Source organism: Manis pentadactyla, chromosome 9 (assembly GCF_030020395.1).
Source record: "Manis pentadactyla isolate mManPen7 chromosome 9, mManPen7.hap1, whole genome shotgun sequence".
Taxonomy (NCBI): domain Eukaryota; kingdom Metazoa; phylum Chordata; class Mammalia; order Pholidota; family Manidae; genus Manis; species Manis pentadactyla.
This window is the reverse complement of record NC_080027.1, coordinates 41,693,178-41,719,556: the sequence shown is the minus strand read 5'-3', so window position 1 is coordinate 41,719,556 and position 26,379 is coordinate 41,693,178. Positions and strand designations below refer to the sequence as shown.

Here is a 26,379-nt window from a genome sequence, read left to right as displayed (position 1 = left end):
AATTTTAGGGTATGAAAAAGAGGAAGCCATAGCCTCAAGCAGAATCTCTGCATGCAGGCCTCTGCATTTCTCCATTCTCTGTGGACACATTCTGGGGACTCAGATGCACGAGGGCCAGCAAGCATGGCAGGTCACAGACTGGTCCCTGTGTTCTCCCAGTCAGTTATGTTCTTAGGTGCTATACTTCTGAACCTTCTGGGAACATGGCAAATTTTCAGAGACTATGGAGCGTGGGGATCATGCTGCAGGACAGATACAAGGGACTGCCCTCTCCTCCCTGCCTTAATCGGTGGGGAGGCAGCTCTGCTCCCAGAGACTTATTAGCATGTTTTGGGCCTGCAATAAAGGAGTCAGAGGAGGGCAAAACTGCTGCTTGGGCCTTCGGGGCTGAGGAGGTAAGCAGGCCTGAGGCTGGATGGAGAGGAGGAGGAAGCATGAGGGGAAGATAGGTCAGTTGCCGTGCCACAGCCACAGGGCCTTTATTGGATACTGAGGGCAGGTATGGGCAGGTAGGTAGAAGCTAGAGGGTGTGGCACACCTTTTTAGGGTGTAGTGGTGCCTGAATGTCCAGCTTGCGGGTCTTGCTGTCCTTATCGACGATCTCCAGCCGCAGCTTGGGTGCACGCTTCTCAGCCTGCAGCAAGGGCAGTTCAGGGCTTTTGAGTAGCTGCTTGTCTGAGTCATCCACGGTAATGCGCAGAGTACAGCCCCCAGGCAGCAGGTCCTGTTCATAGGCAGCTGCCAGCTGGTTCACCACGCGGCGTTCCACCTGCAGGTGGCAGGTAAAGTGTCATCATACCATGGCCTGGGCCAGCCCATGTCCTGAGCCTGGAGGCCAGGCTCTATCACTTATTGTTAGGCAAGTCAGACATCTCTGAGCCTTAGTTTTCTCATCTGCAAAGCGGGGCTAACAACACATAGCTTGCCGGACTGTGCTAAAGACCCAATAATGTCAGTTTCTGAGATTCCCAACTTAGTTCCCCACTCCTGGTCGGGGTTCACACTCAGTTACCCTCTAGGACAGGGCTTTTATTTGGTCATCTTGTGGTTTGGGTTAAGAAGAGGCATCTGCTCTGGGTACAGACTATCCCAGGCAGGGAGCCCAAGGACTGGGTCTGGAGGCACCTGGAAGGGAGGTATGGAGGGGCCTAACTTCTCTCAGGCTCCTGCGCTCACCTCATGCTTGATGGAGCGGGCGCCATAGTGCACATTGTAGCCGTCAACCAACACATCTGCCACCTCGCGGTCCCACAGCAGGGTGATGTTGTGCCTTTGCTTGGCCTGAGACAGGTCAGATAAGGGCATATCTACATGTGGCCCAGTGCTTTCCATCTCTCACCACTCTGGCTTGAGGCCTGGGCCTGTGAGCACCTGTGTGCCCCCTGGGGCCACTGGCCCACACCACTGTGCTTCACCTTGGTATGTGGGGTGCACACCCAGCCCAGTGGGCATACGGCCCATCCCCAACCACGGTGAGTCCCTGCTCTTACTCTCTTGGCCCAGAAGTTCAGTTCTTTGTTGACCAGCTGGATGAGCTCCGCGTGGCAGAAGGGGAGGAAGTAGACGATCTCGTTGATTCGTCCCAGAAACTCATCCCTCCGGAAGTGAGCCTGCAGGGCCAGGTTAGGGGTGGGGCGAGCTCTGCGGCCCCCAAGGGGAAGACAGAAGGGATCTCCATATATTTAGGGTGGCTAAGGGGACACCCTCGCCTAAGGCTCCAGCAGGAGGGACAAAGGCTTCTTACTTTAAGGATGGGGCGAATGACATTCTCCTTGAAGTTCTTTGAAATGGTGATTTTGTCACTGATCTGGACATCCCCTGTGGAGACAGAATCATGTTGCCTACTCCCCACATTTAGGGAGCTTTGGGACTGTGTCTGCCTCTTGGCGTTATCCACGAAAAGAGATCTGGTCCTGCCCCTGACAGTCTGTGTGACCCCGGCCAAGGTCTCAGGCTCTCTGGGCCTTGACAAGGTCTCTTCACCTAAACAATGAGAGGACGGCCCTGGGCACCTTCTGAGGCCCTTCGGGCTCCCATGTGCTACAGCTACCAGAGCCTGGGGTTCCTTAGGGTAGGAGGTGTGTGAGGGAGGGGAGCGGAGAGGAACAGTAAGGACCAAGACTGAGTTCTAACTTGGGAGAAGGCGGCTGGAGGGTTCACTTCCAGATAGAAAGATGACAGACGTGACCTCCTGCCTGAAATGCCCCTCCTGTCTGGCTCTCTCCAGGGCCACTCTTCTGGTACCTACACAGGAAGCCTCCCTGGCTGAAAGTGGCCATGTCTATAGAGTTTCTGATCTGCTGTGCCCTCATTGCTCCGAAGTATTTTTACCTTTTGAATGTTTATCTTCTTTAGTACCCTGAGGCCCTGGTCTCTTCCAGACCCCTCACCCCAGGGTGGCTCTGTCCACTGCTCTGTCTGGAACCCACCTGTCACGCAAGGGACTGGGGCTCTCTCGAGGAAGTGGGGCACTGTCTCTGTCTTCCTCCCTCCACTATCCGGTCTGGTGCTTGGTCAGCGTCAGCTGCTGGACACAGCTGCCCACCAGGACCCTCCCCTGGGCCTGAGACCCCAGTGCCATCCTAGCCCACAGGAGATGTGCTGGTGGTCTGGGCACTCGCCCAGCTATCCAGACAGCTTGAGCCATGTGCCATACCAAGGTTCTCGGCAATACGGTTATGGCTCATCTCCAGCGCTTCCTGCCTCAGCTGTAGGGCGTGCTGTGCAATCTCGTCACTGGCCACATTGGAGGTCATGATGAAGATGGCGTCCTTGCAGTCGATGGTCTTCCCTTTTCCGTCTGTCAGTCGGCCCTAGGAAGGAGCAGTAAGCACAGTCAGGGAGCTGCAAGCCTGGGTAGTCTTGAGGGCGGTCTCTCTGTGCCCCCCTCGTCCCTGGCTGAGCCAGCTGCTCAGTCCTTGGTGACAGGTGGGTCCCTTGGGTGACAGGTGGGTGACTCTGGGCTCTCTTAGCGTGGTTCTCACACAGCTGCAGGGCTCACTGCCCTGGGCTGTAACTGCTCCACCTTTTGTGAGGGCCCCCAGGCAAGGCTGCCCCTGCTGTCTGTCATCAGTCAGGCACCCGATATATCCCTGGCACCCCGGAAGTCAGGCTGACTGACCACACATGCACCCATCCAGTACACTTTCTTGGAGGCCCACTCTCAGCCAGGCTCTGTGTGGGCGCACGGGGACTGGCTGAACCTTCAACACGTTCCTGGTCTAGAGCAGGAGTGACACTCAGGAAACCAGCAATGACAACTCAGTGGGTTAAGTGCCATGATGAGGGGAAGCCCACACTTCATATGTACAGGTTCATAGGAGGGTATTTTCCAGGGTCACTGTAAGGGCTACCTACAGTCATTTTGGTGAAAGATCCTTAATTAACCAAACTCTGCAAATGTTCTCAACTGTAATTACTGTAGCAGCCACTTAATATATATTTGTTGCAACAAAATGACTGAAATGAATTAAAACATAAAATCTCTCCATCTTTAAAGCCATCCTTTGGTCTGACATAGAGGTACAGAAAATAAGTCTCCTTCTTCAAACAGCTTAGGAATTTTCCTTGGAATCTACAGCTCTTTCAAGAGGTGACACAGATGAAAGCATCTATACCAGAGACAGACACACTACTGAAAGAGAAAAGGGGCAACAGCAGAGGGAAGAGACAAAAGAACTGAAAAAAGCATAGCTGTCAGGGGCCATTCAATTCAAGGGCAAGGAGCTCCAACCACTCAGCACACCTCAGACCATCACTGTAGATGGCACTCTACAGTTAGGACAAGGGCCAGGCTCAGGGCCTCACTGAGAGGCCTGCTGGGGCAGCAGTGGACGTAGCCAGCACGGGTGCCCTGCTTCGTGCCTTCTGGGCACCACTGCACTCTGCCCACTAGATGGTTATTCCAGGAGGGCAGAGGCTGGGTCTTGTTCCCGCTGGGTCCTAGAACAGTGTTAAGTCATAGCAAAGAGTTGTTCAGTATGTCCTTGCTAAATTCCTGAATCCTCACAACCCCTACAAAGAAACAGAGGCCCAGAGGGGTTAAATAACTCATTCCAGTTTCATAGCTGGAAAATAACAGAGCTGAGACCCAAACTGTGCCCCCAGAGCCCATGCCCTTTCCTCTGCACTGTGCTACTGAGGTGATATGAACAGTGCTGGATAAATGAGGCTTTGTCTAATTTTCTTTCCATAAATAAAATTTTCTCAGAGTTCTGCTAAATTCAGTTTGCACCCTTTGGTCCTCACTGGAGAGAAGCAACTGGGTCAGGTTTGGGGAGAGGGAGACCTACCGGGGAAGTCCTCTGGGCTGCAGACAAAGCACAGCTCCTGCCAGGCCAGAGAACATGGCTCGGGGGATTGGTCACTGACCTCAGCCGGTAGGCTCTGTCTGCCCCAGCCTCAGCCTCTAACCAATCCCCTTCAAGCATGTCCCTCTTCCTGGTGGTGTGGGCCTGACTCAGGGCCAGCCTTTGCTTCTCAAGCTAATGCAGTGGCAGTGTTCTTTTGCCTCTGACGGCCAAGGCTGGTCTGCTGCTGCACGGGTTTGAGAGGTAAGGCTGACCCTGAGCTGGGAGGTGGGACACTGACAGCCACCTCCTTGGGACACATCTTTATTGCCAAGGAGTCTGAGGAGAAGGAGGCATGAACACTGTGAAAGTCACCCTCTGGGTCATTCATACATTGCACCTGTGTTCCATACCCACCTGGGACCCATCCTCAGGCCCAGTTATAAGCAGAGCTCTGATCTCTTGGAATGAAATTGCCACTGGTTATTGCTCCGGCCAGTAGAGCAGTGTGTGTACTCAGTTCTCAGGGATGAGCTCTGCAAACACGCAGTGTCACATGCACACACTTGGGCACATCACACATGCAAAACCAGAACTGCATTCAGGAGACTGTGGTATGTTGTAACCCATAAGCAGAGAGCTAAGGGCAAAAGCTCAAGAATGTCCTGGCATCCTGGCCTTGCCTTTCCCACCTCAAGGCAGGGAAAGAGGAGTGCAGAAATCCTGGGTGAGGCATACGTGCTGTCCCCAAGATACAGGGGCTGCTTTCCCACTGCTTCCATCCTTGAAGGGAGGGTTCCCTGGGGGCCAGTCTTTCAGGCTGTGGGTGAGCCGGGAAGTGACCAGCATTAGTCCTGCTCGGTGTTTTGGTGACAGTGCTGGGGCTCCTGCCTTCCTGGGTACAGGCTTGGGAAAGCTGAGCTGGGTGGGAATGGGGGACTTCTGTTACACCCCAAGGCTGGACCAGGTGCCCTTAAAAGTTCAGGTACTTGCTGCTTATCCTGACACAGCCCTCACTGCAGTGGGCTGAAATGCGTTCTGCTGCCTGATTCCCTACTCATTCATGAACATCGAAGCAGGGACTCTGTTCTGTGTTCCTTCTGCCCCACACTGAACCACATTCTCTCGGTTTGCCTATTATCTCTCTGGCAATTTCCTCTTTGACTCTTTGCTGATAGGCTCACTCTGCAAGGCTGTTTTAGCTCTGTCTTCTTTGCACACCATCTCTCCCCAGCTAACAAGTCTTCCTTTGACTTCTGTTACCCTCTCTGTTCCCAAGTCTCTACTCCCAGTCCAGACCTCTCCTAGGCTGCAGACCTGGTGAGCGGCCTCTCAGCGTCTCCTTCTTGGTTGTCCCTCAGGCATCTCATTTTCAACAATTCCAAATCTCTGCTCCTCACCTTCCTACACAATCTGCTGCTCATCCTCCTGCATTTCTGGCCTTAGCTGATGGCAGCAGTAGCTGGTGGTCCAATCACCCAGGCCAGAAATCCTGAGGCTGCTCATCCTTGGCACCTGCCCCCGTCCATGCAGTCACTGCACCCTGCACAGCCCACCTTCTGGCGGCTGTCCTCATCCCACAGCTCTGCTTTCAAGCAGGCCTCCTCAGCTCTAGCCTGGACTCTTCAACAGTCTTCTCGCTGCTGCTTCTTCCTTCCAGGCCATTCTCTCACCACTGCCTACAGGATCTCTTTTTTTACATTAAATTTTTTTTATTAAGGTATTATTGATATACACTCTTATGACATGAAAAAACAATGTGGTTACTACATTCACCCACGTTATCATATCCCCCCCATACCCCAGTGTAGTCACTGCCCAACAGTATAGTAAGATGCCACAGAGTCCCTACTTGTCTAGTCTTCCCCATGATACCCCCAACACCATGTGTATCAATCATAATACCTCTCAGTCCCCTTCTCTCTCCCTCTCCACCCGCCCTCCCCGACCCCTCCCCTTTGGTAACCGCTAGTCCCTTCTTGGAGTCTGTGAGTCTGCTGCTGTTTTGTTCCTTCAGTTTTGCTTTGTTCTTATACTCCACAAATGAGGGAATCATTTGGCACTTGTCTTTTTCTGCCTTGCTTATTTCACTGAGCATAATATCCTCCAGCTCCATCCATGTTGTTGCAAATGGTAGGATTTGTTTCTTTCTTATGGCTGAATAGTATTCCATTGCGTATATGTACCACCTCTTCTTTATCCTTCATCTACTGATGGACACTTAGGTTGCTTCCATATCTTGGCTATTGTAGATAGTGCTGCAATAAGCATAGGGGAGCATATGTCTTTTTGAATCTGAGAAACTATATTCTTTGAGTAAATTCCTAGGAGTGGAATTCCTGGGTCAAATGGTATTTCTATTTTTAGTTTTTTGAGGAACCTCCATATTGCTTTCCATAATGGTTGAACTAACTTACATTCCCACCAACAGTGTAGGAGGGTTCCCCTTTCTCCACACCCTCACCAGCATCTGTTGTTCTTAGTCTTTTCGATACTGGCCATCCTAACTGGTGTCCTACAGGGTCTTTATAAAGTGAAAACCTGGCCAGATTTCTTTCTTGCTTAAAATCTTCAAAGGTTCCTTATGATCTACAAAATAAATCCATACTCCTTGGCCTCACACTTTAGCTGGCCTCTACATACCTTACCCACTCATCTCCACTGCTCTATTCTCACTTTCTCTCTGCATTTGAGGAGAACTAGACAGCTGTACTTCTCTGGATATACGAGGCTGCCCCATGCCTGTATGTTTCTGCTCCTGAGGCACTGGCTGCTGGGTCTTCTCCACCCTGTTCACCTAGCAAACACTTACTCATCCTTCGAAGGTTTGCTGAATTACTGTTGAATTAAACTAGTCAACAGAGCATTTCCCCTGACTTTGTGGGCTCCAGGAATGGTTGGAGTAAGATTGCTGTCCTCAAGGAGTATTTAAATAAAAAGCAATGGCCAAGCAATCACAGATGGCAGCTTTGGTCAATGGAACCAAGAACATAAACCTCACAAACTGCAGGAGGCTGGGGGGTGCTGCAGGAAGGAATTATTATCAGCTCCCAAAAGGCAGTCAGTGGAGTGACAGCAGCAGCGGAGGGGTGGACAGAGCTTACCCGTGGGGCGGCAAGATCTTCCAGGTGGAGTGGGTTATATTTCAGGCCACAATTGCCTTTCCTCTTTCTGGGCTATGAGGTCATCAGAGGTACTTCTCCAGGGACATCAGAGGCCAAACAGGTTGCTGTGCTCCCTCTCCCTGAGCTCGGTCCTCCCTTCCTATGAATGCTTCACTGAAGATCTACTTCTCTTTTGGCCCTGGCTACATGGTAATTATTACTTAAGCTGCAGGATCTGAAGCCGGGCTGCATTCAAATCCTGGATTCCCTCTTCCCAGCTGTGTGACTGTAGGCAAATTACTTGTCTACTTCCAGTTTCCAAATCTGTTGGATGGAGGCAATAATAAGAACAACTATCTTTATGGAGTTGTTGAGAAGATTAAGTTGACAAGTAAATTTTTTAGAACAGTGCCTGGCATATAAAGTACAAAAATGTTAACTATTATCACATCTCCTTTCTCTCTGTCTACTAGGCAGGGAGTGCCCAGAAAGCAAGTTTAGGCCTGGGCTGTAGCTATGTACTTGAATTCCATCAAGAGACTGGAATGCAGTGGAGGTATCAGAGCACAGCTAGGGGAAAATAAGTATGTGACCTTTGAAGGACTGGTCTTCACTCCTCAGTGGAAGTCTGGGCACAGAGAGCAGCTGAGGGGCTAGGAAGACAGTGACAAAACCAAGGCAGGGGCAAGGATGTTGGGCCATGTTGGGAGGGTGATGGGCAGCTGTGGGCATATTTGGACCTGGGTCTTCCTGGCTTGGTACTGAGTGTGCTATTTGATCCGGAGAACACCTCATCTAGTGCCCTTGTCACATGGGAAGCAAAATCCCTTCCTGCTTTCCCAGGCCTGGAGGGGGCTAAGTGGAAAGGTGGGCTGCATTCTATTTGGTCATGCATTAATATAGCTCCTGTACAGAAGCAGAAGAGAAGCATCATCCCTGGTTCTGCAGGGCCGCTGGGGAAGGGGAAGGTCAATCCCTCCCATGATCATAAGTTCTCCCTCCCCTGCTTAGAATGAATGGTACAGCAGGGGAGGACTCTGGGATCAGCTGTATCTGGAGCCCAATCTTGGCTCCTTCACATAGCGGCTCTGTGGCCTTCACTTGAACCTCTCTGAACCTTGGTTTCTTCTTCTGTAAAAAATGAGATAGCTTCTCAAATCCTACCATTTACAACGACATGGATGGAGCCGGAGGATATTATGCTCAGTGAAATAAGCCAGGCAGAGAAAGCCAAGTGCCAAATGATTTCCCTCACTTGTGGAGTATAACAATGAAGCAAAACTGAAGGAACAAAACAGCAGCAGACTCACAGACTCCAAGAAGGGACTAGCAGTTACCAAAGGGGTGTGGGAGGGTGGGTGGGAAGGAAGGGAGAAGGGGATTGAGGGGTATTAAGTTTAGTACACATGATGTGGGGGGGTCACGGGGAAGACAGTGTAGCACAGAGAAGGCACATAGTGAATCTGTGGCATCTTAGTACACTGATGGACAGTGACTGCAATGGGCTATGGGTGGGGACTTGATAATATGGGTGAATGTAGTAACCACATTGATTTTTCATGTGAAACCTTCATAAGAGTGAATATCAATAATACCTTAATAAAAAGAAAGAAAAAAAATGAGATAGTTTCTACGTTGCCTGACTATTGTGATGCTTAGCAATAACATCTGTAAAGTTTTTAGCATAAGCCTAGTACATAGAATGTGCCAAATAAAAGGGAAGTTTCTTTTTTTAACTAGAGCCCACCCCACGCGTAGGGGGACTGTCTAGTTTGTGATGGGCCTGGAGCTCCTCAGAAAAAAAGAGCTCCATGAACCAGAAAGGTTCTTGGGAGTTTACGTTGGATCTAGCCTCCTTGTTTGTCACATGGGGTCCTTGACGCCTAGAAATGGAGCAGAGCTAGAACTAAAAATTCAGGTCTCTCTCTCCTGGCATCTCTGCTCCACTTCAGTCTCTCTAGAAGGAAGCCTGGGAAGTAATGAAATTTCAGCTCTAGGGCAGTGGTGATCTTTCCCTAAAGTCCAGCCTGGGCTGCCCTGGTCCAGAGAGGGGGCAAAGCCAGACCTGCTAAGTGACTGAATGTAATGTGGGAGCAGCAAGTTGAGAACCATCAGAGGCCTCTGGGCCCTTGGTTCCTGCTGTCCACAGTCGCCCCCCACATCCAGGTGTTTCCCACTCCATCCTGACCCATGCTGATTCTCACCTCATCAAACAGCTGCAGCATGACGGTGAGGACATCTGGATGGGCCTTATCCACCTCATCGAAGAGCACCACTGCATTGGGGCACTGCTTCAGCTTCTTGGTCAGCTGGCCACCCTCCTCGTGGCCAATGTAGCCTGGAGGGGACCCAATAAACTTGGCCACCTGGAGGAGGAAGGAAACATACTGGGAAGGCCTGTCTATGCTTTTATTTCCCAATATGGGCATGCGAAGGAAGATGGCTTTATACACTGTTAAGACCACTTGTCTCAACAAGGACATCAGAGCTCTCTCCTCAGGTGGCAGGACTACCCTGTGATGTGATGTTATTCTTCAGAGCAAATCCTATGCAAAACAGATCAGTGATCCTGTTGTACAATATGCCATGAAAGGGCAAATCCCAAGCCTACTGGAATTATCTCAGGCTCAGGCCCAGGTGACAAGTCACATCAAAGCACCCAGGCAGTCATGCTAATTGACAGGCCCTTCCAACCACGCTTCACCAGACTCTTACCTCATGCCTCTCCTGGAACTCAGACATGTCCAGCCTGATGAAGCCCTGTGCGGAAACAAGCAGGAGTCTATTTGGAGGCAGGAAGGGAGAGGGAAGGGTCAAGGAGGCGAGTATCTCAAATACACCCTATACTTTCAGACCACACCAACCCAAGATCTTCTGTCCTATTCTTATGAGGTATTTTTTCTTGCTCCTTGCCTCCTTTTCTGTCCACTCATCCCCTACATGATTCCTTTGTTCCCTACCTTAATAAACCCAAGTCATGTTCCTGCCCTTCTACGTCTGGCTCAGAATGGCTTTTTTCAGGCTTCTACTGGTCTGATTGCCACATTAGCCACCCACCCACCCTCTGGTCCACCTACCCACACTCCACCACCCCCCTCCCATCCATCCATCCACCCCACATTTCCTGCGGGCATCCTGTATGTGCTGGGCATTGGAGCTGTAATGGTGATGAGGAGCACCCATCAAGCAGAGCAGGCAGACATGGACAGTCAGTCACAATCAGCATGGACTGTGATGAGATGGCGGGAGCAACAAATAGCCAGACAGCCTTATGGTGCCCTCACCTTTGCAAGTCAGTGTGGGTATATGCCCCTTTGTCTTAGTTTACTTTTCTTTTAAACTAATAAATCTTTTAATTTATTTACATTTCTTCAATTTCATTTAGAAGCTATCCATACGTGGCGTGCAGACCTTCTCTCTCCACTATTGGGCCGAGGGGTAACTGCCAGGGAAGTGGCCCTCTGGGCTGAGACCTGACCATGATTAGCCTCTGGGGAAGAGAACATCAGGTGGTACAGGATTTGTGAGTTAACACAGAGCAGGGTGCCTACTCTTCAAGAAGAAAGCAGGATTTAGGCAGTTGTTAGGGCATTCCCAGGTGCCCTCTCTCTCCAACCAGACCAGGGTTCCCCTCAGTTTCCCCAGGCTTCTCTTACTAGCACATACTTTCATCTAAGTGTACCCACTGAACATGCTTCTCCTGGGGGATGGGGATTATGGGTGCCAAGACCCTGAGAGGGTGGCAGCTTTGTCTGAAATCCAGGCCACATTCTAGCTCAGCTGTACTTCTGATTTTTTTCTCTGTCCTGTTACTCTGCACCTGAGGTACAGGGTGGCAGAAAGAGCCTTGGGGTGGCAGCCAGGGGGCTTCGGCCTCCAGGCCTAGTTCTGCTGCTTGTCTGTGTGGCCTTGCTGCCTCCCCCTTTTGAATTGCAGTTTCTTTCTATGTAATACAGGCCCTTGTTCCCTCTCCCTGTCTTACCAGGGGCCTGAGGAGAGATCCTGACCCAAGAAGTGGGAAAGGGCTGGGAGAAGTTATTACAGCCACATGGGGCTGATCACTGCTTTGAAGCCCATGGGGCATTAGCCAGCAAGCATTTTCAGAGGGCCCAGACAGCTCAGCCAAGAGAAACGGCTCAGGAAGGGTGGGAGGATGGACATGGGAAGGCTGGGAGTGCTGCCGAGTGGGAGCAATGGGCTGGAAGCCACATGATGAGCATCTGACGATAGTAGTTGACAGTCCCTGGATGCTGGCTATGTGTCAGGCAATGCAAGCAAGCTATAAAGGACTCAGAGCATGTACAGCCTATGAGGTAAGTACTATTATCACCCCGCCTTACATATGAGAAAACTGAGTTACGGATAAAAGTAACTTGCCGGAGGTTACTCAAGCCTGATAATCTGGCTCTGAGTCTGTGCTCTTAGCCACTATACTGTCTCGTTTCCACTCCAGCAGTCAGCTGGCTCTGGGCAGTCTTCATCTGAAGGGTTCAGAGCTTTGTGCCCAGAGGTCAATCAATGTCCCAGGCTACAGGGAGTAGGTTGTAGAGCTTACTTATGTCAGGTGATCTCAGTTCTCACCCTAGTTCTATTACTTGCTAAGAAACTTTGAACAAGTAAGTCTCAGGGCTAGATTTTCTTGGCTGGAATAATTTTGGTTTTATGTAATCTTAAGCTCAGGGTGAGGAGTAATATCCAGTATGTACTGACTGCTTACTATGTGCCAAGAATGGTGTTTAGCATTTTACATCATTAGTTCAATTAACCTTCATAATAATCCAGTGAGACAGGCACCATCACTGAACCCATTTTACAGATAAGAAAACTGTATAAACAGAGAACCAGCCAACTCACAGAGTAGTTTAGAGTTGGGGTTTGAACCCAAGCATCTGGACTCAACTCTTGTTTATTTGCTCTTGGTCCCTTCATTACACTGCCACTGTAAGCACAAGTCTTTAGGGCTCTGCTATGCTACTTCAGGATGGCATCACAGAGCACCATTAGGTTCTTTCTCAAGGATTATAACCCTAATAATGGAAGTTAACAAAGCTGCTCTAATTGTGAGAAACAGCAGAAGCTAACAAGAGAGAAAAGTAAGCTCATATATCTGATACAGAAATTGTAAGAATGTGCAAACAAAACCTTGTGGGGCAGCCAGGTCCAGAGATATTAGTGACTCTTTACAAATGAGGAGACTAGGGATTAGAAGCTAGAATTTGAACTCAAGTCATGGACTCCCAGGCCAGAGCTCATTTCATTTAGCCCTACTCTGTGATGGGCCTGTGCACGGCACTTCCTATGTAACACTCCTTGGGTCCTGGGGGCATCAAGGACCCTAGTAGACAGCTCGCTTATAGTCCAGGACTCTCGGATTTGAAAGCAGTTCTCAAACATGCCTGTTACATGGCCAGAAAGTGTCTATGCTAAGCACAGACTCTGTATGAGTTGACCCACAGGACTGGTACAAGTAAGAGTTTTATAGCACCACTTCTGATTTAAAAATTAAATATATATGCATGGTTATATTGGGCTTCTAATGCCCTTTCTCTCCCTGTGTGATGTGGGACAACTAGACAAGTTTATAATCCAGACTCCTATTACAGATGAGACCAGCAGTACTGAAAGAAGGGATTCAAATATTGAAGCTGAGAGATTAGATTCTGATTTTACTTCTTCCCCTAACAAGAGACCTTGGACAGGCCCCTTAATATTGTACGGTCTCAGTTTTCTCATCTGAAAAGTGGGTCTAATTTAGCACCTATGCTATCTTCCTCACAGGATCAATGACAGTTAATGGGGTAGTGCTGTGGAAAGTATGAGGTGATAAAAAAATATGAGACAAGGCATCAGGCACCTGCCTGCCATGTGCTAGAGCCCAAGCTCGCTGCGATCTGTATTTTCCCACTTAATGCTCATGACACTCTTACTCACAGGACTGGACTGGACAGGTTCACTTTGAGGCAAGGGAGCTGAAACTTGGAGGGGTCAACCAAGCCGCCAGGGCCAGGAAGAAGCAGAACTGGAAACTGTGCCAAAGAACGGCTGGCTCCAGAGCCCTGGCCACCCAGCCCACTGCTCCAAAGGGTGCTGGCGTTCCTTCCTTCTCCTAGGTGAGGTAGGTATGGAAGGACGCCGTCAGCGTGCTTTCAGGGCCCTCTGCACCAGTGTGAATCTGCCTCTTGTTTAGACGCTCCAAGTGAAAAATTACTTGCATCCTCAGTCTTTTAACAAGTCCCTTCTCATTTCTACACCAGCACGTTAGCAGAACTTTCCTTCTTCTTCTACTGGGTATGAAGACATATTGAGACAGCTTGGATAAAGAGATTATAATTTGTAATTAAATATTAACCTTTCTGACAGTATTAAAATTAAACCACTCAGAATTCTTCATCCCTAATCAGGTGGTTCCTGCCCGTAACTGCATCTTCCCTAATAGTCTTGCTACTTTATGGCCCTTTCCAGAGTGCTAATTGTTTCAATTGCTGCCAACCTGATGAATTGTCTTAAAAACGCTGTTTCGGTTGAAGCACATTAGTGTGCTATGTGCTGCTTCTTGCCTGCCTGCCTGTCAAGTGTTCTATTTGGGATTTGGCTAAGGCAGAGCATAGCTACTGACAGCCAGCATTATGGAGCCTTCAGCAGTTATTAGGCAGAAGGGGACCATGGATGTGGCTCAGGAGGACACAAACCATGCTACCTTATTTCTATGGCAGCGAGGTGTTCACAAAGGTTGCAGCCAGGCCAAAAGCAGAACAACTGGTGGCCGGGACACTGCTACCTAGGCAGTTTGGCCAGCAGAGGTCTGAGCCATTCTTCATGACCTTGGCTGGGAGGCTTTCCATAGACATTAGGCAAGGGCATCTGGGGTTGTGGGCAACCTATGGTGGTGGCTGGGGTTCCTCAGCCTCCACAATGGGAAGGCTGGTAGAAAGAAGAATGTTTGGAAGGATTGCTCTCTGTGACATTTCTCTCTGCATGGAAGCATATCCTGGCAGCCTAGGAAGTCAAACTGACCAGGCCTTGGAAAGCCAGAGCCTGAGCAAATAAGGGATGGGGATGGTCTTCCCCTATGGAGAATTCAGGGCTTCAAGTCATGGGAGAAAGGGGGCAGTGACCACCTCACAAGCTTAGAGCATAAGAAAGGTTAAAAAGCTCATGTATGATGGAAAGAAGCAACAGACATCCTCTCAGTCCTACTTGTTTTCTCCTACAGGCCCCAAGACTCCCTCTAGCTTGGCCTGGATGGTGCTGAACAGTAAAGGTATGTTTCTAAAACTGGTTTCTTCTCATGACTGAGTTCCTCAGGGCAGGGAGAGCATCTTGAAAAATGCTGAATTATCAGGGTCTAGTACAATACCTGGCACAGAGTAGATGCTTGAAAATGTATGGATGAATCTCACTGAGTTCTCCCAAGTGCCCCAAGAGTCAGGCAGAGCAAGCGTTATTCTTCCTATTTCATAGATGAAGAAACTGAGGTACAAAAGGGTTGGGTAACTTGCCCAAATTCCTGAAGCAACTGGCAGCCAAGTTGGGGTTAGAGCTGAGGCCTGATTCCTGGGTCCATCTTTTTGATTGGCTATTGTTGGTCTCAGGGAGCAAAGGAGGTTTTGGACTAACAGGAGTGGCAAGTTCTCCAAGGCCTACAGATCAGGCCTAGGTCCCAGGCCTTGCCTTACCTTTTTAGCATCTTTGTGCATATACTTGGCAGTCTGCTTGGCCAGCTCTGTTTTACCTAGTAAGAAGGAAGGGAGAGGCATTGGGTTAGGATCATATGACTATCTCCTGGAATGAAAGAATATTAGAAATGCATGGATGTAGGAAATAATATATTTTATGGATGGGAACGTAAAGGCTCAGGGAGAGGCAGTAATTCTCCCAAGTTATGAGGGAATTAATGGTGAAGTTGAGACCAGAACCAAAGTCTGCATTGCATCTTCATTTTCTGTGGATAGGGAATAAGGCTTTTTCTCTCCAGAAGCATCCTAAGGCTGACTCTTATAATGCAGAGCCAACTTGTCCTTTGACACCCAGCACAAACCTTGCCTCTCCCGGAAGCAATCTGACTTCCTGGCTCACTGCATCACATCTGTCTAGACACCCATAATCTTTCCATCCAGCTGGGCCCTGAAGCTACAGATTATACAGAGGCTGGGAGAGGTTAAAGAGCACCTCTCCTTGGCTTTACAGCCTTTTTTGTAAGATAAACAAGGAATGACACTACCAAAGTGGTGGCTCTGAAAGGCCACTTGGCATGATCAAGCCTTTGGAAGACACTGTCTCACACAGGGAGTCAAGTTCTATAGTATCATGATGAGATGGTGGGACCCTACATCTAAGGGAAAGCTAGGTCCATGAAGATACTGAGAGGGAAAGAGGAGGAAACAAATGCGTGAAATTCCCCATCAGGACAATGGTGGGAGGTGGTGGAGGAGGTGGGGTCTGTGAGAATGCCTCAGATAACCCAGCCCAACTGGCTAGAAAAATACCTAACCCATTTTACTACAACCAATTTTTCTATGCACTTAGCATGATACTGGCCATCAGGGGCTTTCTTGATCCTTCTAGAGGGTTATGTCTCAGGCTGTACTAAGTAAGGTTGGCAGTGGAAGTGGTTCAATTGTTCCTAAAGGTCAGCCTCTGGAGATGCAGAGTGGCTGGACCAGGGCTAACAGGCCCCAAAGAGCCTGGCCCTCCAGGTGAATTAGGTCCTGTACCACTGCTTCCAGAGGGAGGGACATAATTCCAGCTGTTCCTAATGTAACAGATGATCCTCTTGCTGATTCTTTAATTTGGAGGCAGTTGTTCTGGGAGCTGGAGTTGAACCAGAGGTGGGTAGTGTGACCCTGGCCCATAGTAGCTGGGGCCTCCCCAGCTCTCCTTCCCCACTGGCCAATCTGCTCCATTACCTATTCCAGATGATCCCAAGAACAGGAAGACCAGAGGGTGTTCTTCGTCATACCAGCCATTCTCCTTCCTCCGGATTGCTATGGCCAAACACAGAAGATGGGGGTACAGGGAGGGAGGCAGATAAATCAATGACACAAAAGGCAGGATAATTATCACTAAGTATACAATATGTTTTACTGCTCTGCGCCCACTCAAAGTCCTCACTACCATTAGTGCTGCCTAATCTGATTAGCTGGCAAGGTCCCTAGAGACACCTAATCAGGTTAGCATGGATTTGGAAAGCTGCCCAGAGCAGATTTCGGATAAAGTTTTCCAGGATGAGCACTCAGCGTTGCCAGGGAAACTGAGAGGCGGGTGGACGGTGAATGGATGTGGAGGGGGTCAGGGGTTGCTGAAGGAGAGTTCGAGAGGAATTTTAGCTCTTGGCTTGTCATCCATTTATGCACCACTGGTGGGAGACTGAGCCTGCCTGTACAAATGGGAGAGGCAAAAGCCCACGGTAGGCCCTTGGGGATCTGGGGTGTGAGCTCTGGACTCTTTTCCATTTGGGGAAACCAAGGTCTGGTCTTCTATCTGGAAATAGAGTCAAATGCACTTTCTGGAAGCCAATCAAGGATAGTGTGGTGCTCAGGGCACAGAAGGGTGAGCCACTTGGTCAGCACCTCCGTTAACCATGGCCTCAATGGGGTAGATATGTACTAGGTTCAGCTCTGAGGGCTGAGCTCTGCTAGAGTGAGACCTGAGCTCTCCTCTTCAGAAGGAAGTATATAATCATTCAAGGTGAGGAAATTAAGTGCCCAACTACCTGAGTGGGAGAATCAGGCTCACAAGCATCACTCAAGCACAAGAGCAGGGGTGGAACAAGGCAGAACCATCAGAAGAAGAGTCACTTATTGAACATGCTATTGCTAGGCACAATTGGAAAAATTGCCATTTTATTACTCAAGGCCTCAACAAACACCCTGAGAGGAAAGCATTCTCCATTATACTAAACAGGAAACTGAGGCAAGAGATAAAGCCACCTGCCATAAACACACAACTAGCAGATTAGTTGATTGGTAGTGATCGTAGAGTTGTTCTTCTCTAAACTTGTCTCCTTTTTTTGGTCAAATATGGCTGCTTAAAAAAGCAAGTATCAATTTGGGTTGCATTAATAGAAACATGGCAGTCAGTGGCAGGAAGGGACAGAGCACTGTGCAGTATCAAGGTGGGTCTGCAGATGGAACAGTGTGTGTGTTCTGGTCTCCAGAGTGCCAGGGAGGGAATTAACAAAGGGAGATATGTCAGAGGACAAGGCCTGGAAACCACATCAACCAAGAGGAGGCTGATGGTCTTAGGGATGTGTCTGCCAGTCTTGAGGAGCAAAGATCCTAAATGCTAAACTGTATAGTACAATCTGTGTGGCTGGGTTTCAAAGAAATATCTGTAGAGGTCAGAGAAGGCTTTTTGAAAGAAGTAGGACTGATGACAGGTTATGGAGGCTGGACAGGATCTGAAGAGGCAAAGGGGACCAGCATGACCGACGTGGAGAGACAGGCGAAAATATGGGTAGTTGTGGGCGGGATCGAAGATTAAAAAGGTCTCGAACTGCCTTAGGAGTTCAGGTCTATGCTGTGGTCTTTCTCACCCCAACCTCTGATGCTGCTACTAAAGTACTGTTAGTTCTGGCCTCAGCAGAAACATGGAAACCTTGCAACCTAATGGACATCAGACCAGCCACTCTGCCTGCCCAGGAGACATTCCCTGAGAGGGGCCTGAGTCCAGACTCTCCCCTGGGCTAGGTCCCAGACTGTCTCTAAACTAACCGGCTGGTCCTCTGGAAGGCCTGGCTATCAGAGGAAGCCACAGGCCTCACAGGTACCTGCAGACTGGGGATGAAGTGGATAGTTCAAGCCTGGCGGAGAAGGTCCCCAGTGTCTGAGAGAAACAGGAACTCATGGGTGTGTGTGTGCATATTTGGTGAAGGAGGTATTATAAAATGACAAAGGCTAGACTCCTGTGAACACTTTGTGTGGATATGTGTAGAGGTGGGGGTAAGAGAGGGGTCATCTGAAAGGAATCACATTCTTCCAAAAGTGAGCTGAATTGAGAATCTAGATTGGAAAGAAGCTGAGCATAAACTGGGTTCACGCTTCATGAGGTATTTGGGGAGCAGAGGTGCCAAAGCATCTCTCAAACAGAGGGCCAACAGGGGGTGAGGGTGGAGAATGGGGTTCCCAGGTGCCATGTACCTAAGATTCTGATCCTGACTTCTCTTTCAGGGAAGCTTCCCAGCCCACTGAAAGCTGCACACTGCTGGGCTATGCAGTTCAAAAACACCATGGAGAATGTAGAATTGGATTATGCCTGGGGCCATCTTTCCCCTTCTTTTCTAATAATGCACCTGGGAGAGAGCTCTTTATAATGCCAGGCAGACTCCACTGCACAGCTGTCCCTGGTCAATTCTGCAGACCCAGGACATGAGTCTGGGGTGGGCTTGATCTGGGCCCCCTGTGAAACAGGCGAAATGCCAACCATTAAACAATTACAACTCGGGATATTTCTAATAATATCTGAAGAGAAAAACGGCCAAGCAGATGGAGTCCGACAGAATGAAAAATGGAAGCAGCTAGGAAGGACTGGGAAGGCAAGCCCCAGGGTGTGTAGTTGGCAGGTTGGCTGAGGATGAAGACCAGGAGCCTTGAGGGTCCTGTCGGGCTGGGGCAGGGACAGACAAGAGACTTCCACGGGCCCATTCAGGATGTGGCCACAGCTGCTGGTGCTTTCACTGTGGACCAGAAAATGCAGCAACCTACTCTGCTAGCACTTCCCAGTCTATAAAGAACTTCTGTAGACATAACTTCATTTGAGGCTCGTTATGAACCTCAAAGGCAGAAATGGCAGAGAACCTGATTCTCATTAAATAGATGAGGAAACATGTATAAAGAAGGTAGATAGTGTGCTCAAGTTTACCCAGGTAAATAAATGAAGACCCTGGGTTTTACCCCCAGCTAGGGCTGGCCCTTGAGCCTGAACTGGTGCTTCAGGAGTTTAGAGAAAGGAGTTGGCTCTCCCCAGCACCTCCTCCTACCCTTGCCTCACCTGGAAAACCATCCCTCTGTAGTCTTTCAGTCCGGGCTTACTCAGCCATTCAATACATGGCCTCAAGAGCCACTGTTCCCAAACTGTCTCCTGACCACTGCTTTCTGAGCTAGAGATGGTTTCAGGATCCCCTGAGCAGACAGCTCAGCCCCTTCCCTGGCCAATCCTATTTCTGGAGGCACCAGCAGGCTGAGCTGCTCTCCACGTGTGAGGCCACCACTAGTGCCTCCTTGCAGGGATCTCACCTTACCAGAACACCTTCTCCTGGACTGGTCTACCACTACGAGACCATCATAAAACTCATCTTAGAACTTCAAACTTGTAACAACCTTTTTGATTAACTCCACCACCCGCCATCTACCCCATTAACAATTGGGTCTGTAGCCTCTGGTCTGTGTTTATCTATCAGATGATATTGTGGACAGCATAGGAATTACAGGATCTAGTTCAGAGTCCTGGCTCTGCCACTTACTAGTTGACTGACTCTGAATAAAACACTTATTCCTTTTGAGCCTTAGTTTCTACATTCATGAAGTGAGAATAGTCATATACATACTGATGAAATAGCCCTCATGAAGATGAAATGAGTTAATGGCTATGAAAGTATTTTAGAAGTTGCAAGAGTAGAATAATAATAAGAATAAAAATAATGGTAGTCCGCTGATGGACAGTGACTGTAATGGGGTATGTGGTGGAGACTTGATAATAGGGGGAGACTAGTCAACGATAATGTTGTTCAAGTAATTGTATATTAACGATATCAAAAAAATAATAATAATGGTAGTCACAGCAGTGGTACCTATAACTTTGGTATTTTACAGATGTCCTTTCATCCTTATAATAATACCAAGAAGTAGATATTACCTCCATTTTACAGAAGAGGAGACTGAGGTTCAGAGAAGGGCAGCGTAAGGGTTTTCATCTGCCTGTGCCCTTGTATCTGGGGGAGGGTGTGCCCCAATCTGACTGTGTATTCCATGGTAGCAGGTACTAGGAGTTCTACTTCCTGAGGGATCCTTAGGAATAGCCTGACAGTAGTATAATGCTTGCTGACTAAATGAATTAACTCTTGGTATTTCTGGAATCACAAGAGGGAAAGAACAGATACTTCAACTTCCATTTTACAGAGATGAGTGAGGCCTGGACCCAAGAGTATCTGAGTGCTGCAAGGAGCTACCATGTTTGGGTTCATAAGGTTTCTGCTCTCTTCCTAACACCTCTTCAGGGAGCGCTATCCATTTTTTCAGCAAACAAGCTCCATGCCAGGTGCTGGGGCACCTACAAAGAAGCCTAAAGTATGGCTTGTGCCTTTTAGGTGAATGCTGCTATGAAAATGCTGTGGGTTCCCAGTGGGATGGGAGCACGGGGAGAAGGGTGGGAAGAGCCATTTGTGCCTGAAGGATGAGAGGGAGATTGCCAGGCAGACCAGATATGATGGGACATTCCAAGAAGAAAGACCCAGGGTGTACAAAACCAAGGTGAGAGAAAGAGCTGCCTGCTCCTTCCACCCCAGGCCTTTGCCTCTGTCCAGCTGAAGATTCTGGGGCAGTCTGCGTAGGCTGAAGCATCCTTTCTAACACGTTCTAGTGATCTAGTGTGGGAGATTTTTTAAACTGACTCTGAATGTGTTTGTTCCATGCTGGTGGCATTTTCTAGAGAAACCAGGCCTTCTATTAGCAATTTCCTGTTTACTGTGCGTAGGTTCAAGGAGCACAGCAAGTGCTCAAGAAGTTCCTGCTGGCTGAGGAGATACTGGAGACTCAGGTTTGGGGGATGATGAAAGAACAGTTCTTTCCCTAGTCTCTGAGGACTAGCCTTTCTGAGAGTAAACTATTGCTACTAAGTGGATAACACTGAAAACACAAAGAATAGCTTTTGCTGAGTGCCTCTCCCTGCCTCCCCCAGTCATGTGTATGGATGTGTGCACATGTGCGTATGCTCTGGGGTAGGGATCATGGGAGGGAATAGCATACCCTTCCCAAGTGGAGATGAGATGAGAATCTGTGTTGAGGAGAGGCAGATATCAAGATGGGTTCAGATTTTGTTCACATTTACATACCTGTGTGGTCAACCCTGGGGAAACAGAGCTGAATGAGAGGTAGTTCCTGACCTTTGAAGAGAGAAAGACATATAGACAGATGCCTTATGGTAAGTGCAGTGATAAAAGGTGTCCACAGGCAGCTCAGAGAAAGGGCCCTGCACCCAGGTGAGGGCTCAGGAAGAGTGCCTGGGGAAGGCCTGGGTCTTGAGTGCCTTGGCAGGCCAGAAGAGGCGACAAGAGCAGCAGAGGCATGGGGGGGACACCTGCAGTGGTGTGGTGTGCAGGCAGAACGGCCAACACTTTCCTAAAGCAATCACTGCCACTGCACAATGCAGGGAGGACCTGGATGTATTTCTCAGATCAGAAACAGGATCCCAGGGAGGGTCCAGAAAGGTGCAGGGCTTGGGGAGAATATACATTTGGATCAGTCAGAGAGGGAAGTAAAGCACGAGACAGAATGGTGAAGCATGCCATAGCCCACTGCGTGCCATGCAGCCAGCTGATGCTGAGATCCTGAATTTGGACCAGACCTTCCCCGAGAGAGTTCATGGGCTTCACAGTCAACTGGGAACAGGTACAATAGGCTGGGAACAGGCCCCTGGTCAGAGAGAGCATTGGAAAGCTTTCACCTGTGCAGGCTGACCTGCTGCCTAGAAGTGGCTTCCCTTAGGCCTGGGGAGTGGCCTCTCTACCAACGGTATCAAAGGTCAAGTTGTGTGGGTGTTGTAACGGACAACTGCACTGCAGTCACATTCCCAGTACGCTGGTGAGCTACTCTGAGAGCGGGCTTACAGCTTCTCTTCCAACCTCAGGGCACATCACAGAAATGGACAAGGTGCCATGCCAAATTAATTAGTTCAAAACTGCACCACGTGTCTACTTCGAGCAGAGTGCTGTGCCAGGTGTGGGGAAAACAAAAATGATACAGTTATGGTCTCTGCCCTTAGGAGTCTACAGTCTATTGCTCCTGAACTGAGTTCAGCTGAGTGACAACCAGCCACAGTGCGGGAGACAGGCAGGGCTGCGGAGGAAAAAGGGCCGGAAGGAGAGAGGACAGCATCTCAGCCCGTGTGGGGAAGCAGCAGCAGCTGGTGTGCGCGGTGCAAAGCAGGGGCAGCAGGGAGGATGGACAGCAGGGGCTGGCCCTGTATGCTGGGCCGGGGCAGCAACGGCCACCCAAGGTTTTAAACAGGGCAGTTGTTACATTTTATAAAGTTCACTCCAGCTGGGAAGGAAGGGAAGCAGGGACACCATGATGAGGCCATCGTATGGTTAAGATGGGAGATGCTGAGATCCTGAGCTAGGGCAGTGGTATTAAGAATGGAGGGAAAGGCCAAGTTTGAGAACCATTTAAGAGGCAGAATGACAGAACTTGATACTTGATGGGCTATAAGTGGTGAGAGCGAAGGAGAGGCCAGGAAATGTCTACATTTCTATTTAGGAATTTAGGAGACCAGTGAATGGTTATGCCTTTACTGAGGCAGGAACACAGGAGGTGGGCAGGTTGGTGGGCGCGCAGAGTCTGGCTCTCAGTGTGCTGAATAGTCACTGGCTGCCTTTCTGAGGAGGACAGTGAGGTCACAGAGGCTCTGAGCTCAGAAGTCTGCCTGACAGGGTAGGCATTCTCCCTCTCCTGTCACGAAGAGCGGCTCTAGGTTTTGGAAGGAGAGCCTCACTTTCAGTGCCAAGGCCCTGGCTGGTGGTGTGCAGCGTGGCCTTGCTTTGGCTCCAGGGACCCCAAAAGAAGAGAGAGGCCATGAGGGCCTGGACAGTGGGGCTGGTGCTTCATCTCCTCCATTTGTAAGGTGGTAACTGTGCGCCAGCCTTGCTAGAAGCCCTGCAGCTGGGGATCACACTGATAAATTCACTGTATTACTTTGCACAAATCAATATCCCAGCACTTACAGGGGTTGATGTGACCAAAATTGGTCTCAGCCAATTCGTGAGGGTAATAAATGGCCATTTATCAAATCAATTCATTCTGCGGCACTTCTCTGGCTGCCCATCCTCACGGTACCCCTGGGGTGCCAAGCTCCACCCAGCCAGTCCCTAGCACACATGTTACTAGTCTAGAGAACCCATCTGAACTAGTCTAGAGGCCTGGCCTACCCTCTAGATCTGCCTTTCTCTCCTGCACTTGCTTCAGTCTTGAGGTCCTGAGGCACTGGCTGCTGCTTGCCTACCAAAATTCTGACCCAGAGAGTGCTTCCGCCTCACCTGGGCCAGGAGCTGAACATTAGCTGACCATCTTCAGTGTGACCCCAGCCACGGGGCTTCTCAGGAAGGTCAGAGCACGGCCTTACAGATGGAGGAGATAATTCACCAGCCCCACAGCCCAGGCCCCAGTAGCCTCTCTGTCTTTTTCTAGGGTCACTGGAATCACATCAGAGTCAACCTCCACACCACACAATGAGGCGTAGGGCCTTCCTGATCTGACGCAAGTTCAGCTGACAGAAGGGAGCTTTGTGTAGAAGGAAGCACTCAGGGCAGACATTCTGACAGCCTCTGGGATGGGGGAAGCTAATCATCTACTCTTATTCTGGGCAACGAGAGACAAGGTGGGTGGTGCATCAGAGGTCAGTGTAGGATCAGGGGAAGAGGCTAGCCTTGGGATGGGACTAAGGGCCTCCCAGCTTGAAAGAAAGAACTGTGGGGCTGACCTAAAGAACATAGTACCCAACCCTTGATAGCAAACATCTTGAGAAGAGGGACTCGGTTTTACTCAGTGCTATCTGGCCCATGCTGGGAAGAGCATGTGCTTGATAGTCAGACAGCCCTGGATTTGGCTCTGGAGTACACAGGTGAGGAAATGGATGCTCAAGGAGCAGACCGAGTACCCTGAGTTGCACAGCGGGTCAGTGGCAAACCTGCTATTTGAGCTCAGGATGGTCTAATTCCTTCAAACTCAATGTGTTCCTCCTCCCCCGCCCCAACTCCCAGACCTGGGAGCTTCACATCTCATGGACTTGAGAAGCTGGTGAGAAGCAGAAGAGGTCACAAAGAAGCACACAGCTGGCTGGGAAAGGGCTGTGTAGGAAGCAAAGGGAAAATACTACGTTGGCAGCGGCAGCTGCACCCAAGTGGACATGAGACTCCCACAGGAAATTGCTTTCTTAGATCTCCACCCAGGTAATGTCTCTCCTGTGGACAGTTCCTTCTCTCTTCAACCCTTGGCAGCCCCCAGGGTCTTCCTTCCCTCCACTTCAAACATGGCCTAGGCAAAGAAGTGGGGGGATGCCATATCCAAGGTGGTGGCTGAGCATGATGTCTTGTGGTCTGGGCCTGAGTAGTGTGACCTAGTGTATTCAAAAAGAGCTTTCCTCAGCTCCTGTGTGTGCCTGCAGGCAGCCTTCTAACCTCCAGCTGGTGAGGCAGCTCTGCTCTGTGGGCTCCTTTTATCTGCTGCTGAGGTCAGGCTCCTGATGAGGGGCTCATGACTGCCACATGAGTCCCACTGGTGGGAGATGATGGAGATCAGGCTGGTATCGGTGTGTCACAGGGGTGGCTGCCTTCATTTTTCAATTACTCCTCTAATTGGTATCCTAGGGCTGACACAGCTGTCCCAGAAAGTCCCAGAGGGGCACCACAATTTCAGCCTGATGTCTCCTTTAATCAGTGAGCAGAACTTGGTGCTCCATGGCAGTTGCTTGACTGCATGGGACTAGATCACTTGGAGAGAAGAGATAAGCAACATGAATGGAACTGAGACACTACAGGGCAGTGTTTTTAAACTTGAGCCGAGCATCAGAATCACCTGTGGGGCCTGTTAAAACACAGACTGCTAGGCTCCACTTGCACAGTTTGAGATTCCATAGGTTTAGGGTGAGGCCTGAGATCTGCATGTATAACAAGTCCCAAAAGATGCTGATGCTGATGGTCTGGAGACCATCTTTGAGAACTGCTGCCTTGGAGGATATCGCCTTGTCTGAGCTGGGCATGGGTTCTTCTGCCCTTGCCTCATCAATCTGAGACCACCTTCAGGGAGACATGTACCTGAGTTGGAGAATAAAAGTGAGGTTACCACCTTTTCCCCAGTGGGGTCTGCATGGGCAGGAGGGCCATTAGGTTAGGGATTACACCAGAGGTCATCTGGCTTCCAGGGGTCAAAGTATGGGACCTAAGAGTTGGGGAGGAGAAGAAGGTCCTCATGCTGCTTTAGGATGTTTTTCCTAGAAATGACCCAGATACTAACAAACTATACTGAAAGGTGGCAGAGTCCTAAGCTGGGAGACAGGAGATGGAAGTTCTGGCTCTGGCTACATTGCTAGCACTAGACAAACTTCTGCTCCTCTCTGGGTCTGTTTGCTCACCTGAAAGGAGTGGTTTCAGGGGCAGTGGACCAGATATAGGTCAGAGTTAAACTCTAAGCAGAGGAAAGCAGCCATGAGCCATTATTTAAATGCTGCATGTCTCAGCTTCCTCATCTGTAAAATGGGATTTAATCTGTAAAAAGGGTTGCTTTGATTAAATGATATGGCGTATGCAAAGAGTTTATCACAATGCTGGACACATAGAAAGTGCTCCACAAACATCAAGTTTTAATATTATTAGCCACCTCCCCACAGGACAGTGGCAGCCAGATGTATACCTCACTGCTCACACTGCAGCGGCACCCCCTGTGCACTGGCCAGCATCCCACATGCTTACCAGCACCCACTGTGGCGATAGCATTCTCCTGGCCAATGATGTGCTCCTTGAGCCGCTGCTCCAGGGGAAAGCGGCGCCGCTCCTCGGCCTCCCACTTCCGCTGCTTCTCCTGGTACTGTGGGGAGAGAGGGAGGGTGGCTTAGGAGTTTTGGGAGCACTAGTATCCGAGTTTCATCCTGGGTCAAAATCTAAACCCAAGTCTGGGTCTCCAAGGGTCCTGATGCACGGCTCTGGCTCAAGACCACTGGAGGGTGGCCCAATCCTTCCACTGTCTCATCATCCCAGCCCCCACCTCATTTCCTTCCCACAG

The 26,379-nt window shown here is 49.7% G+C and overlaps 1 protein-coding gene across 1 annotated transcript in view; it reads right to left on the bottom strand.

The window, feature by feature from the left end:
* Positions 1-450: 450 nt before the first annotated feature.
* CLPB (ClpB family mitochondrial disaggregase) overlaps positions 451-26,379 on the bottom strand; it is a 143,238-nt gene continuing 117,309 nt past the window's right edge. Inside the window, exons 7-16 of the mRNA XM_036888603.2 lie at positions 26,070-26,184; positions 16,300-16,377; positions 15,070-15,125; positions 10,109-10,153; positions 9,598-9,759; positions 2,657-2,813; positions 1,745-1,818; positions 1,491-1,610; positions 1,177-1,281; positions 451-769 (exon numbers count right to left, since the gene is read on the bottom strand). Of these exons, the coding sequence (XP_036744498.2) occupies positions 521-769; positions 1,177-1,281; positions 1,491-1,610; positions 1,745-1,818; positions 2,657-2,813; positions 9,598-9,759; positions 10,109-10,153; positions 15,070-15,125; positions 16,300-16,377; positions 26,070-26,184 (1,161 nt within the window). The 3' untranslated portion in view covers positions 451-520. The remainder of the gene's footprint in view (positions 770-1,176; positions 1,282-1,490; positions 1,611-1,744; positions 1,819-2,656; positions 2,814-9,597; positions 9,760-10,108; positions 10,154-15,069; positions 15,126-16,299; positions 16,378-26,069; positions 26,185-26,379) is intronic.